The sequence below is a fragment of the Medicago truncatula genome, chromosome 4 (assembly GCF_003473485.1).
Source record: "Medicago truncatula cultivar Jemalong A17 chromosome 4, MtrunA17r5.0-ANR, whole genome shotgun sequence".
Classification (NCBI taxonomy): Eukaryota; Viridiplantae; Streptophyta; class Magnoliopsida; order Fabales; family Fabaceae; genus Medicago; species Medicago truncatula.
The window spans coordinates 60,968,245-60,980,896 of record NC_053045.1 but is presented as its reverse complement, the minus strand read 5'-3'; the positions used below and the strand labels follow the sequence as shown (position 1 = coordinate 60,980,896).

Genomic DNA, 12,652 nt, shown 5'->3' with positions numbered 1-12,652 from the left:
TACTGAAAATATGAAATGGATAACACTACTACAAATATTTTTCATAATATAATATTTTGAGTCTCAAAATAGGAGGGTCTTGCCCCTACAAAGAGGATAATTCCTTGCTAAATTTTAAGATCCTAAAAAGGACGGTTTGTTGCCACATCCACCAGTGACACAGTACACCATCAGCCTTCATCTAGGGAAAAAAAAGAAGAGATTAATCAGTTAAATGCGTAAGCCCAATATATTCGGGATATTCAGCAATTTGTTGCAAGTTGGACAACAAAAATACATTGACATGAACATCAAACACAACATATGGCAAAGGAAAATGAATCTCCTATATTAGGTCAAGCAATATATAACCATTAGAGAATCCACCCTCTTTGCTGAAGGTGAATGACCAAATTTTTAAAGAGGAAACATGTACCTACTCAGACTTTGAACTTTATCTTCTTTGGAGCAGGCTGGAGGTTGCCCACCTGTAACAGCAATTAGACATAACATGGTGAAAATCAGAGACATGGACAATGAAAACAACTAATCAGTAAAAGAAAGGCTAAAAAGCTCACAATCTGGGGACATTCATAATCAATGCCAGCAGCCTCTATCATTTTCCGACTTTTTTGTCACGTTTCATAACCCTGTCAACCAACTTTTTGTGTTCTTCCAATGTTCTTTCCTGAAAAGGCAGCAATAATGAATACACTTCCTTTTTATACATGGCACCATACTAACACAAAATACAAAAGATGGACTTCCTCATCACACTAAATACCTTGTCATGTCGTTCCCGTTCAATTTGGAGAGAGTCCAGAGGCTTGCAACGATAATTGAATCCTCTCCATCTACAAAGAAAAACTTTACATTTTAATTTATTCTTTTTCATGAAATTCAGGAAAGAAACAAATCTTCTAACCGTAGGCACGACTTCTAATACACCATTAGTTCAAATTCATTTTGAACACATAGTTCTGTTACATGCTACCATTGTTTTACAATTATCATTATATGGCCTTGAGCCTTCTTTCCATAACAACTGATTGCCGACGGCTTTAGGTGCTTCAAGTGGCGAGTATTCTTTTATTGGCATAATTGAACAGTTTCAACTTTCAAGTGTGCTCAAAAGCTAATAATTGTCCTCTTCTTTATAAATAAATAGTTGATTCCCTTTTTTTTTTAACAGAATTAAACAGTATCAATACAAATAGCAGTATATTGAAGTTTCTCTCATATATTCTCTATTTTCATTCTTTCTGATTTCTAACAAACTTAAACTGATTGGCCAGATATGTCCTCTTACATCTTACACACAAGGCGGGGAAAATGATCAAGAGCTTTGGTCTTTTTCAGACATGTGGTGGTGTATTTGGTTAAAAGATAGTTTTCCTACCAACTATTAGAGTATAGTATCTCATCTATTTAAAAGTCTCTCATTTATTTTGGGAGAAGGGAACAAAATAAGCATCTTGTATAGTGCAAGCAGCTTAATCCTGCAACTTTGACAGTATCATCGAATTATGCAACCATAATCATAAAGATATTTATTGGATATCTAGAGGGATAGATAAGCTTTTGTGCTGATTTACCTTTCCTTTCAAATAATTCTAGTTAAACCCCACCCAAGGATTGTTGATCCTCCAATAAAATTTCTTATTTTCTCAAAATAAACTCTTTTTAAGTAAAAAGAAAGAAACAAAGAAAAAACTAGAAAATAGAAAAGAGAATATTACAGTCGAGCCTTAAGTGAAATTACAGAACCAACGAAGTAATTGGTAACTTACAAATTGGGATGAACATCTTCTGAAGCTACGACGAAAACCTGAAGAAGGTGTTCAAAGAGCAAATAATTGTGCATAGTATCAGCAACAATTTTTGCTACCTCAGGAGATTCAAATTCTATGAAGCCAAAATGTCTTGATTTTCCAGTCTTTTTATTCCTGGCAATTCTCAATCTCTTGACGGTACCGAATTGTCCAAAATAAGCTGCAAAAAGCAATTAATTGATAAACACAGATTCCTTGAATATAACAAAACAAAAACTGTAAGCACCTACCCTCCATCTCGGTCTCATAGAACCCGTGTGGAATGCGACCAATGTATAAAACAGGGGAAGTATTTTCCAGGGGTTTAAGTTCAGGAAGTTTACGGCCAGGACCACAATCCAACGGCTGAGACAAAATCAACATATTAACAAATAATGAAAAAAAAAAGGTAGAAAATTGAGAGAAAAAGTGTGTTATTATAAACAATGAGACATACCAAAAAATCAGCAGCAGGTTGAGAATGCGATGGTTTAGCATTGATCCTTTTCAAACTCTTGTGCATGGCTTTCTTTGCCTTGGTCCCCATCTCTCACTGCTAAAAATCGTAGAAGAAACTACATAAACGAATTGAATTGGACATTGGAACAATTTAAACTTGTGTTGAAACCCTAAACCCTAACCTGAAGGTAAGAGAACAAACCTGACACGGTAGACGGTGGCTGAAGGTGTGATGGCGGTGCTGACTGCGCTCGCTAGGGTTCCTTCAGAGTTCACAGCACACCAATATTTGATTTACTCATTTCGTTAATCAACTATGCTAGGGGATATTATTTGTTTTTACAGAAACATTTTCACTATTTTAATTCCATACAATATGGTATAAACTCGTAATTACCTGATTTAAGAGTAAAAGGTAATTCAAATATATTGAAAATAGCTTACACCAGAAAGAAGAAGAAAAAAAAGAAGTTATATTTCTTACCAGTAGTAATAGTAGTATAGAGGAGCCAAAAACATGCCGATAAATTATATCTTATATTATGTATAAATTTTGTCGTTAGACTTTTTAGAACAAAAGTAGTGACAATTTCTAAAAAGAAATAGAAATTTCATTTAATAATACATTTGTTTTAGTTTTTATTTTATTTCAAGAGTTCTAACCTTGAAAGGATTTCAACTCCGTATAATTAGGGATGTTAATGAGTATCCATTAGTACAGATAGTATGATATCCGTCCTCGTTCCGTTGGATAAATATGGTACCCGTGTTCGTCCCTTTACCCATGCGGGTATCTTTATACGGATAATTCACGGGTCTTTACATACCCACAAATATTTGCAGGTAACCCATGATTTTTTTTAATTATCTATGAACTTCAACTTTTAAAGATCCATGCATAACATATTCCATTCAAATTTCATAATTCATACCATAATAAAAAAAAAATTATGATTCTTGCATAATCCCAAGCAAATTCATCCTACCATAATGCATATGATTCTTACCTAATCCATACAAATTCTTGAAGGAAAATAAAAGGATAAAAACATCCAACATCTAAATAAACATCCAAAAAGCATAATAACCTCTAATAAAAGGTATAAAAGACTAAAATCCAAATATACATCCAAAAATTCATATGCATTCCAAGCTATTTTATGTATAAACATGGATATTTAGTAATTTATTTAACTTATTAACGGTACGGATACCCGTGGGCACAGAAATCATCAAATCCGTGCCGGTGTCCAAAAAGTAACGGGTAATTAAATACCCGTTTATTATATCCGTAGGTACCCGTTTAACTATCCGGCCAGTGCCCTTGACAGATTTTATCCGCGAATACCCGTTGGCATGTATTGTTTTGCCACCCCAATGTATAATGTATAATCACAAACGATTAAAGTAAATTTGTTTAACTATTGTCATTCATCTATAAGTTTACACCATTTTTACTAACATATAGAGTTTAGGATTAATTCGATTGATAAGAAGTTGATTCATACCTCATAAATTTATAAATTCAACTCTTTGTCGATATTGTGATCTCGTTGGTGGATAATTTTATAGAATGAGAATCCGACCCTTGATAAACTATTCACCAACTACAAAAGATTCTTTTAATAAATTATACGATTTTTTTGAAGGGAATCAACTAACGATTATGTAAGAGAACTAGATTTGATTGTTGGATGAAACAATTATCGGTTAGATTACCATGGTTGAATTTTAAATTATTAAGAGAATGTGAAGGTTATAAAAAAAAGAGGAGTGATATCTGTACAAATAAAATTAGACAACTTTGATGATAACTAATTTTCTTCTCTTGTGATTGGACAAAAATAATGGAGAGAGATATAAAAGAGAAAGAATAAGAGAGAATAAAAAACATATATGAGTGAGAGTTGTTTAATGAGTTCTGTGATTGTACAAATTTCATTTGTTAAATAAAAAAAAAATGCAACGAGTAGTAGTATTCTTTGAAGGGATTGTCTACCGCTCATTAGTTTCACCATACATGTAATGTAATAACCAACCACAATTTTCACCTCGCTCCATCCTTCGTTCGTTCCTTCCAAAATCGTGGAACACAGAAACAGAGGAAACTCCGAATTTTATTGTCCACTTTCCCTACATTGTTAAACAAAGGTCGCATGTAACACCACCACCCTTGTTACTTCTTTTCCCTTTTTGCACCCATTTATGATTGATTATACACCCTTCTCTTGTAGCAGAAATTAAAGAACCCAACTCCTCCACATTGTAGTAACATACATTTTCGGAATGGCGAGGAAAAATTATTCATCATCTTCATCTGCATTGCGTTATGTTCAACCTCGTTATTACGCAAAAAGACCCAAACGTTTTGCATTTCTCATTTTCCTTTTAATCTCTCTTGCATGGTTTGTCTATGATCGTCAATTACTCAGTAGAGAACACCAACAAGATATTTTCAGATTAAAACAAGAGGTTACCCGCTTGCAAAAAACTGTAAGATCTGCTACAAATTATAGTTTTTTACATTAAATTTGACATTTTTTTTTTGGTGGGTTGATTTGTGTTATTTGAAATTGCAGCTGGAAGATATAAAGGGAAATATAAAAGGGTCAGAAGAAAGTATTGAAATTGATGAAAAAATCAACAAGGGTGTTTCTGTTGCGGATGAGGAGGAGGAGGAGGAGGAGAATGATCCTATTAGCTTAGAACGAAGAGAGAAAGTTAAAGATGCCATGCTTCATGCATGGACATCTTATGAAAAATATGCCTGGGGCAAGGATGAACTTAAGGTGCTTTTCCATTTGTTTTGTATTTTGTTTATCTACTTCTTGATTATGTCTGTTTCTTGGTTTGCTTTTCTGAATTAAGATATTTAAGTTATCTTCATTTTTTTTTTATAGACAAATGATAGTGGTTAGTTTGCTAGGGGAGATATAATTTGGCTATGTTTGTTAAAAAATAGCGAATAACTGATGAGTTAGCTTATAGCGGATGACTTATAAGCTAGCTTATAGCTGATCATGGATAACCAACTTATTGAATTTGTAGAGTTCGGTAAAATCAGCGATTGAAGTAGCTTATAAATATGAAATGGCATAAAAAATGTGCATTTAATTAATTTTTTTTCCAATTAAGATTGCAGGGGTCAAATTGAGATAAAAAATGATAAGCTATAAGCTACTTGAATTAGCTTATCAAAAACCTTTATAAGCTCATGAAAATAAGCTACAAGCTCGTGTAAAAATGACCGTTACCAAACAAGTTTTTTTTAATCATATGAGCTTATAAGCTATAAACTATAAGCCATAAACTCAAATTTATGTCTTATCAAACTGACCCAAATTTGTTAGCAAAAGGGATCTAACGCTAGACTTTCTTTTTAATACTCCTTCGGCGTCCCACCATCCCATACAACTGGGCTTACACCTTTGGGGACAATATTGTAATTATCTTATGTTTTACAGGGAAAGTTAGTAACTAATTGCTAAGGAAAAAATTGATTAACTAGTCATGCATTGCACATCATTATTAAGTTCGATTTTGATATTATGCATTAAAGTTATATGCACAATTGCTCTTTTATCTGACAATATTGAAAAGCCAAGATGTGTGATTAACTGATTAGGGGGTAAAAGGTTTTTATATTTTACATCAATTGTTACAGTTGTGACCAGATAAGGTTTTGATCGCTGACTTTAATCGTGAACTTGTAGGCTTTTCAATGGGATAGACCTTTTTCCAAATAGAACTTTCCCCACACCAACCTGTCCCTCAAGAAAATGTCAAAACCCTCACACTAACCATCTCGTCCTGCACATATAAATATTTTAATATAAATCCATTCATTAGTCAATTACAATCTCAAAATCCATTCATCATATCATACAAGTTAGGAAATGTTTATAGTATTTGTTGAATCAATTATGAGTCATATTGTTCTGTGAATAGATATTACTTAATACGAATGAACAATTACTTTACTTTACTTAATATTGAGACTCGTGACTCTTATTTAAATGAGTGGTGTGGTATTGTGCTGGGTGAATTTACCCCAAACTCACGATATCCCTACAATAAAATTGCCCCATCCACCCTATCCCATTGTCGGGTGGGTAAACTCACCCCATGCAGTGTTAGACGAGTAGGGTTGTTCTGTGTCAGGCTATGTTTGGCAAGCCTGAAACATTGCTTTAAATTAGGCTGAAAAAATCCTTTTGTTGCAGCTGAAGCCTGGAAAAGAGATATGTATTACCATACTAGGGCACACTCAGCTTTTGCTTTATATCGCAAGACATGACCATATGTGCATATCATCTCTGCGACTGAGATTTATCTAGAACATGTAAAGCAGTAACAAAACGTGTCTATGCAGTGTTTACTTTTTTTTATTTCTTTTATGAAAATATTCAGAGTAGGAAATAGTGTTTCCCCTTGTAAATAGTTTGCTCTATTCATTTACATTTTGACTCTTTAATTCTCTCATTGATAAAATCTCAATCTTGCCACTAATTAGCTACATGTTCCTCTCACAGCCACCATCAATGACTGGTGTTGACAGTTTTGGCGGTCTAGGGGCAACTTTAGTAGACTCTCTTGACACATTATTTATTATGGGCCTTGATACCCAATTCAAAAGAGCTAGAGAGTGAGTTCTTCTTATTCTTCTTCATAGTTCCAGTTTCTGTATTGTAGGTTGGTTACCCTTAAAGCATCTAATATTAGAAGTATTGCAGGTGGATCGAGAAATCATTGTATTTTAACAAGGACCTCGAAGTTAGTGTGTTCGAGACAACCATAAGGTTGAATTAGAAGGTTCAATCTTATATTTATTGAAGTTCTTTCTCAACTGCCTGATAGTTGCTCTAACTTTGCCAATTTCAGCATATGTTGCTTATACTTTGTAGTTTGTAGTCCATTTTCACTCATCTGTCCATTATTTTGGTTGTATTCACTATTCAGAGTTTTGGGTGGGCTTCTTAGTGCTTACGATCTCTCTGGCGATGAAGTCTTCCTCGAAAAGGCTAGAGATCTTGCAGATAGGCTTCTGCCTGCTTGGAATACACCTTCAGGAATCCCTTATAACAGAATTAACTTGGCTTATGGCAATACAGATAACCCTAAGTGGACACGGGTATGTCTGGGCCTCACTACGTTCTTCAGTTACTTTCCGAAAGCTAATTCCGTACATATAAAAGCACTGTTTTATAACAGAACATTATTTCCAAACTGTGTTCTATTTTCAAGGACTTAAACATGGCAACTTGGATAATGTTTAATCTTTGTTTGATCGTGTCAGGTTGCTAGTATGAATTTTCAAGTGCTACTCAATGTGGGACTTGGGAACTCCATAATACCCAAGTCCACCAAACATCCCAGACTTCTCAATGAGAGATCTGGGCACACCATAATACCCAAGTATGGGAAAAACCAAACCACTTAAACACTTAACCAAGTATCCCATACTACTCGATGTGGGGCTTAGGCACCCTATAATACTCAAGTCCCTATCATAGTAATCGTATTAACTTAACATCCAATATTTCTGTTGGGTTTGTAGTCTGTCTACTTTCTATCTTTTCTTGCATAATGTCATTTGATTTTATTTAATTGAAAAAAAATCAATGAACCTTTTTTGCAACTATTTGCATCTATTTACTGTTAGAAATGCATTGCTGGAGTAGTCTATAAGGAAACTAAGAATATTTTCTCAATTGTTCTGCGTTTTATGCTCTTAATAATTTGTTCTCCGATACTAGGGGAACAGTATTCTTGCAGATTCTGGTTCAGAGCAGCTTGAATTTATCGCTCTCTCTCAAAGAACCAAAGATCCCAAGTACCAGGAAAAGGTAATCTCCAGCCACTTATGATGAATTTCCAGAATATTTATATACTTCCGGCAATCATTAGCTTTCAACTTTGTGAGTCTCTTCTTTTGAGGTGAACTAAGCCCACACGTTCTTGTTTTGCTCACCCCAAGTGTACTGATTTCAAGAATGCTGTGATTGAGAGAGAGAGAGAGAGAGAGAGAGAGAGAGAGAGAGAGAGTAGAAGTTTATTCCTTATGCAAATTTTGAGGTACTGGCCTTCTGATATTTCAGGCTGAGAAGGTCATCAAAGAGCTTCGTAAAAGGTTTCCCGAGGATGGGTTGCTTCCCATATATATTAATCCACTAACCGGAGATAAATCAGCTGGAGCAATTACATTTGGTGCTATGGGTGATAGGTGATGATGTTGATAACGTCTTATCTTCTAGAATTATCATTTTATGATGTTATCTTACAGTTGCTGGCCATTTTGGAATTTGGATGATATAAATGAGTTGTCAAACTCCAATGAGGAATAAAACAATGTGATTATAAACTGAATTTGAGATAAAACTTGATGATATAATTCAGCTGCCCATCGTGCATTATGGTTACGGGGGATATGGAATAAACTGGAATTGTTAATGTTTAGTGATTGCAAAGGTGCATATTGTTCTTTAATATGCTGACATGCACTTTAGTGATCGTTCACCTGTGAATAGAGACGTTTCCATGCATGCATATGTTGAAAGTTTCCATGCATGTTACAATCACATTTTTGTATGAAGAAGATGGGCAACTAATACCAGAATTAATTATTCAACTCAACTAATTGTTGTTTTCTGTTGAATAGTACTAACAGTGCAACAATATGTTGAAAGTTAATATCAACTAGCTTGCTTAACCTTTGCTAGACCGTAGACTTCTTGACAATTTCGAGTCACGTCATTCTTCACATAATTTAAAGGTTGTCGATTACTGTGTACAGCTTCTACGAGTATCTGCTCAAGGCCTGGATACAAGGAAACAAGACTGAAACGGTGAAGTTTTACAGGTAAGGAACTTGTAATGTCTGCTGTCCTTTGAAAATCACATATTTTGTTGTCTCTGTATGGTAAGAAGTTACTGGTCCAGCTATCCCGTGTTACACACTTGACTCTGCATCTCACTAATGCACCATGGATATATTTTGATTTATGAAAGAAGCCAAAGTATATATGGTCGTCCTTAGATCCTACACCCAAAGTTGTAAATTTGCAACTATTTCTATAATCAACAGAGTTTAATTTTTCCAATCTCCGAGCTCTGCGATGCATGTTCTACAAAACACCCGACATTTGACTAACATTTCTTCACTGTCTATTATGCTCTGATACCATCTTAAAAATCGTGGTTGGGCTTGACACAACCTCACAAAATCGGCTTTGTGAGGTTGTGTTAGGCCCAACCATGATTTCTAAGATGGTATCAGAGCCTATCGGTCAGGCCATCCACCATTTATATACACGCACCAAGCTAAGAGTGTTGGGCGTGAGGGGGTGTATTGTTAAAAACCCAAGTCTCACATTGGATAGATAGGACTCTTGATAAGAGTTTATAAAGAGGAGGCACTCCTCACCTTACAAGCCGGTTTTGTAAGGATGAGTCAGGCCCAAATTTCAATAGAATGTATTTTTTGTTTGGTCCAAATATGCAACAATCATCTGGCGCACCTTTTTTTTTTTTTTTGTGCATTGCTTTGCTATGGAAGTTTAAACTTGGAAATAGGCCTACATCTGGATCCCTGTGTATTCAAATGTGCGATAAAATGTTTATTCAGGGAAATGTGGGAGACATCAATGAAAGGTCTACAAAGCTTGATTAAGAAGTCAACACCGTCATCTTTTGTGTACATATCTGAGAAACTTGGAAATTCACTCATTGACAAGGTACTTTTGGAAAGGAAACTTATTTAATTTATATGTATACGTTATGGAAAATAATGCTTTGATCTTGTCTCTTTTTTAGATGGATGAATTAGCATGTTTTGTTCCTGGAATGCTGGCTTTGGGATCTTCTGGCTACGGTCCTGGAGAAGATGACAAATGTATGGCTCTTGCAGAGGAGGTAATACTTTTAAAGTATTTGTTCAATTTGTCATCACTCAATTTGTCTACAAAACTCCGGGCAGTTCAAACTGTTCAGGTTTTAATAATCATCTTGTAAACAGAAAGAAAAAAATTGCCTCCGCATGAATGAGGTAAAGGTAAGAAGCCTTTGGAACAGGGAATTCCTCGTGAAAGGTGTTGTAACTTGTAACTCCTGGTTTTTTCCATGTGACCTTGCTTTTTTGTTGACGAAATATAATACCAAAGGATCAATTCTCCTAAACACTTTAAGCTGTATGGTGGAGGATTATATAATTCTAAGAACAACAATTGCTGAATTAATTAATCATCATATACATCAGTCTTAATGTTTTATCCGTAATTTATAGTTGATTGATGGCTTGTCTAGTAAACAAGCTGAAACTCACCTCAATATTGAATGCGATGGTATTTTTGCTACACATGTTATAGTTTTAGACTTCAAAACACTTTCAGTCCTTTTATTAAGACCAGCGCACAAGTTTTCTCCATAAGTTTTGCTTGAATTAAATCCCAGCATTATTCTTGCCTCTTACCCTACAAATTGGAACCACAATTCTGATTTCAAAACAGAATAAAGAATTAGATTGCATCCTGAAGCCAGACCGTAACTTCTGTCTGACCAGTGATCATCACCATACTGCAAAGCATCTGAAGTTTTAAATTTAATCGAACATTTATTTATTAGTTTTTTTTAGTGAAAAGTGCTAATTTGTGCCTGAAATTTATTGGTTTTGTTTGCTCTTTTTTCTCTCAAACTTCTACTGAATTATGGTGCATCTAATTGTGCAGCTTGCATGGACCTGCTACAATTTTTACCAGTCAACGCCAACTAAATTAGCAGGGGAGAACTATTACTTCCGCAAGGACGAGGTTTGAATCTTTCGTTTTCACGCAGTTCTTCAAATCCCCTTAGATGCTATGTGCTAAGGTAAATATAATTGTAGGATATGAATGTTGGTACCTCATGGAATATCCAAAGACCTGAAACAATAGAGTCACTGTTCTACCTCTGGCGTTTCACCAGAAACAAAACATACCAAGAATGGGGTTGGAATATTTTCCAAGCATTTGAAAAGAACTCTCGCACTGAAACAGGATATGTTGGACTCAGAGATGTAAGAAATTCTTAAAGCCCTTCGCTTTTTTCTCCAAAATGATTTGCTTTCTTAGACTTGGAGTTTCTGCATGTTTTTATCAACTACTCACATTTGTGGCGAACTTGGTTTGCACATACATTTGTGTTGCCAAAATGTGCTAATAGTCTCAGTGAGAGGAAAATCCTGCAGAAATTGGTTGCATGAGATGACCAAGTAATGTATGATCTATTGAGAACAGATTGGGTTCATAGATTCATTTTTTGTTCGTTATGAGGAATATTTTCTTATGCATTATAAAAATTATGGTTTTCCTATTGTAACTTGTGCACTACGGAACATAACTAAACCATTGTTGAATACCCAGGTGAATACAGGTGACAAAGATGACATGATGCAGAGCTTCTTCCTTGCAGAAACCCTCAAGTACCTCTATCTCTTGTTTTCACCACCTTCCGTTATCTCTCTCGATGAATGGGTGTTCAACACAGAAGCACACCCTTTAAGAATTGTTACTAGAAATTCTCATGAAGAAGGACAGAGTATAGACCCAGAGGAAAAAATTCCTCATCATTTGCATGGTAGAAAAGAAGGTCGAATTGATTACAAGTAGTTAAGGGTTGTTGCTCTATGATTGTAGCAACAAACCCTGAAGGTATGCATGACTTCCCTTTTCTCAAATATCCAGGACATATTTGTGCTACGTGACAGCCGTTGTCACGGTCTTGCATGTGGGGGTGATCCACCATTTTGGTTGATTCTTGCAGAGAGGCAACTCGTCCTGCTCCATCAACATGCAGTTGGTTTGTCTGTGGCCTCTAATCTGAAGTTATGTGGGTAATGCAGTAAAGAATACTTAGAAGATTTTTTTGGTTTCAGTAGTAGTAGGATAAATGTGGGTGTGTAAAAGCCTGTGTAGATATTGAAACCTCTCTACTTACAGTTTTAATTATTTTCTGCACTTGTAAATTCTTGTATATCAATTGACTGACCACTTACAGAAACGTGGTGCAATATGAGATATCAGTTCTGAAACTTTTAGAATTTCAGGCTCTTCCATTTAAAAAATTGGGCAAATTTGAGTTTGATATCAGTGCTCTGTAAATGTAACTTAAGATTGTTGAGTAGCACTGCCTATGAAAATGACAATTCTTGCTAGTTCAATTGACCATGCTGCCTGCAAATATGATTCCTATTCCCAATGCTTGTTATTGTGGTTCGACCAAGTCGTGCAACAGTTTATGAGCGGCTTATTGGTTGATTTGCTATTTAGATAAGGAGAAAACTTAGGTAGAATTCCTTAGATGTTTTTCGTATTTCCTCAAATCCATAATTTTCTCAAAGTTTATTATATCTAAAAAATATGTATTTTTAG

At 35.0% G+C, this 12,652-nt stretch overlaps 2 protein-coding genes across 6 annotated transcripts; one reads left to right on the top strand and one right to left on the bottom strand.

Moving 5' to 3' along the window:
• LOC11425441 (uncharacterized RNA-binding protein C1827.05c) lies at positions 1-2,653 on the bottom strand. Of its 2 annotated transcripts, none has more exons than XM_024781424.2 (8): positions 2,452-2,653; positions 2,248-2,346; positions 2,042-2,156; positions 1,770-1,971; positions 764-833; positions 558-667; positions 420-467; positions 1-181 (listed from the first exon to the last, which is right to left on the bottom strand). In XM_024781424.2, exons 2-6 carry the CDS (start codon positions 2,335-2,337, stop codon positions 596-598), a joined length of 549 nt encoding a protein of 182 aa, XP_024637192.1. In that variant the 5' UTR covers positions 2,338-2,346; positions 2,452-2,653; the 3' UTR covers positions 1-181; positions 420-467; positions 558-595. The 2 variants fall into 2 exon arrangements, with proteins under 2 accessions (XP_024637192.1, XP_003610046.1); XM_003609998.4 differs by having other exon boundaries at positions 416-467; positions 2,452-2,652.
• Positions 2,654-4,227: 1,574 nt separating this feature from the next.
• On the top strand, positions 4,228-12,370 carry LOC11438644 (mannosyl-oligosaccharide 1,2-alpha-mannosidase MNS1). Of its 4 annotated transcripts, XM_024781550.2 has the most exons (14): positions 4,228-4,742; positions 4,829-5,038; positions 6,782-6,894; positions 6,983-7,048; positions 7,209-7,380; positions 8,006-8,095; positions 8,348-8,472; positions 9,043-9,108; positions 9,874-9,982; positions 10,062-10,160; positions 10,973-11,053; positions 11,128-11,298; positions 11,645-11,932; positions 12,045-12,370. In XM_024781550.2, the coding sequence occupies exons 1-13, from the start codon at positions 4,536-4,538 to the stop codon at positions 11,888-11,890; spliced, it is 1,755 nt and encodes a 584-aa protein (XP_024637318.1). In that variant the 5' UTR covers positions 4,228-4,535; the 3' UTR covers positions 11,891-11,932; positions 12,045-12,370. The 4 variants fall into 4 exon arrangements, with proteins under 4 accessions (XP_024637318.1, XP_003610044.2, XP_039688459.1 ...); XM_003609996.4 differs by having other exon boundaries at positions 11,645-12,370; XM_039832525.1 differs by lacking the exon at positions 9,043-9,108 and having other exon boundaries at positions 11,645-12,370.
• The last annotated feature ends 282 nt before the right edge of the window (positions 12,371-12,652 follow it).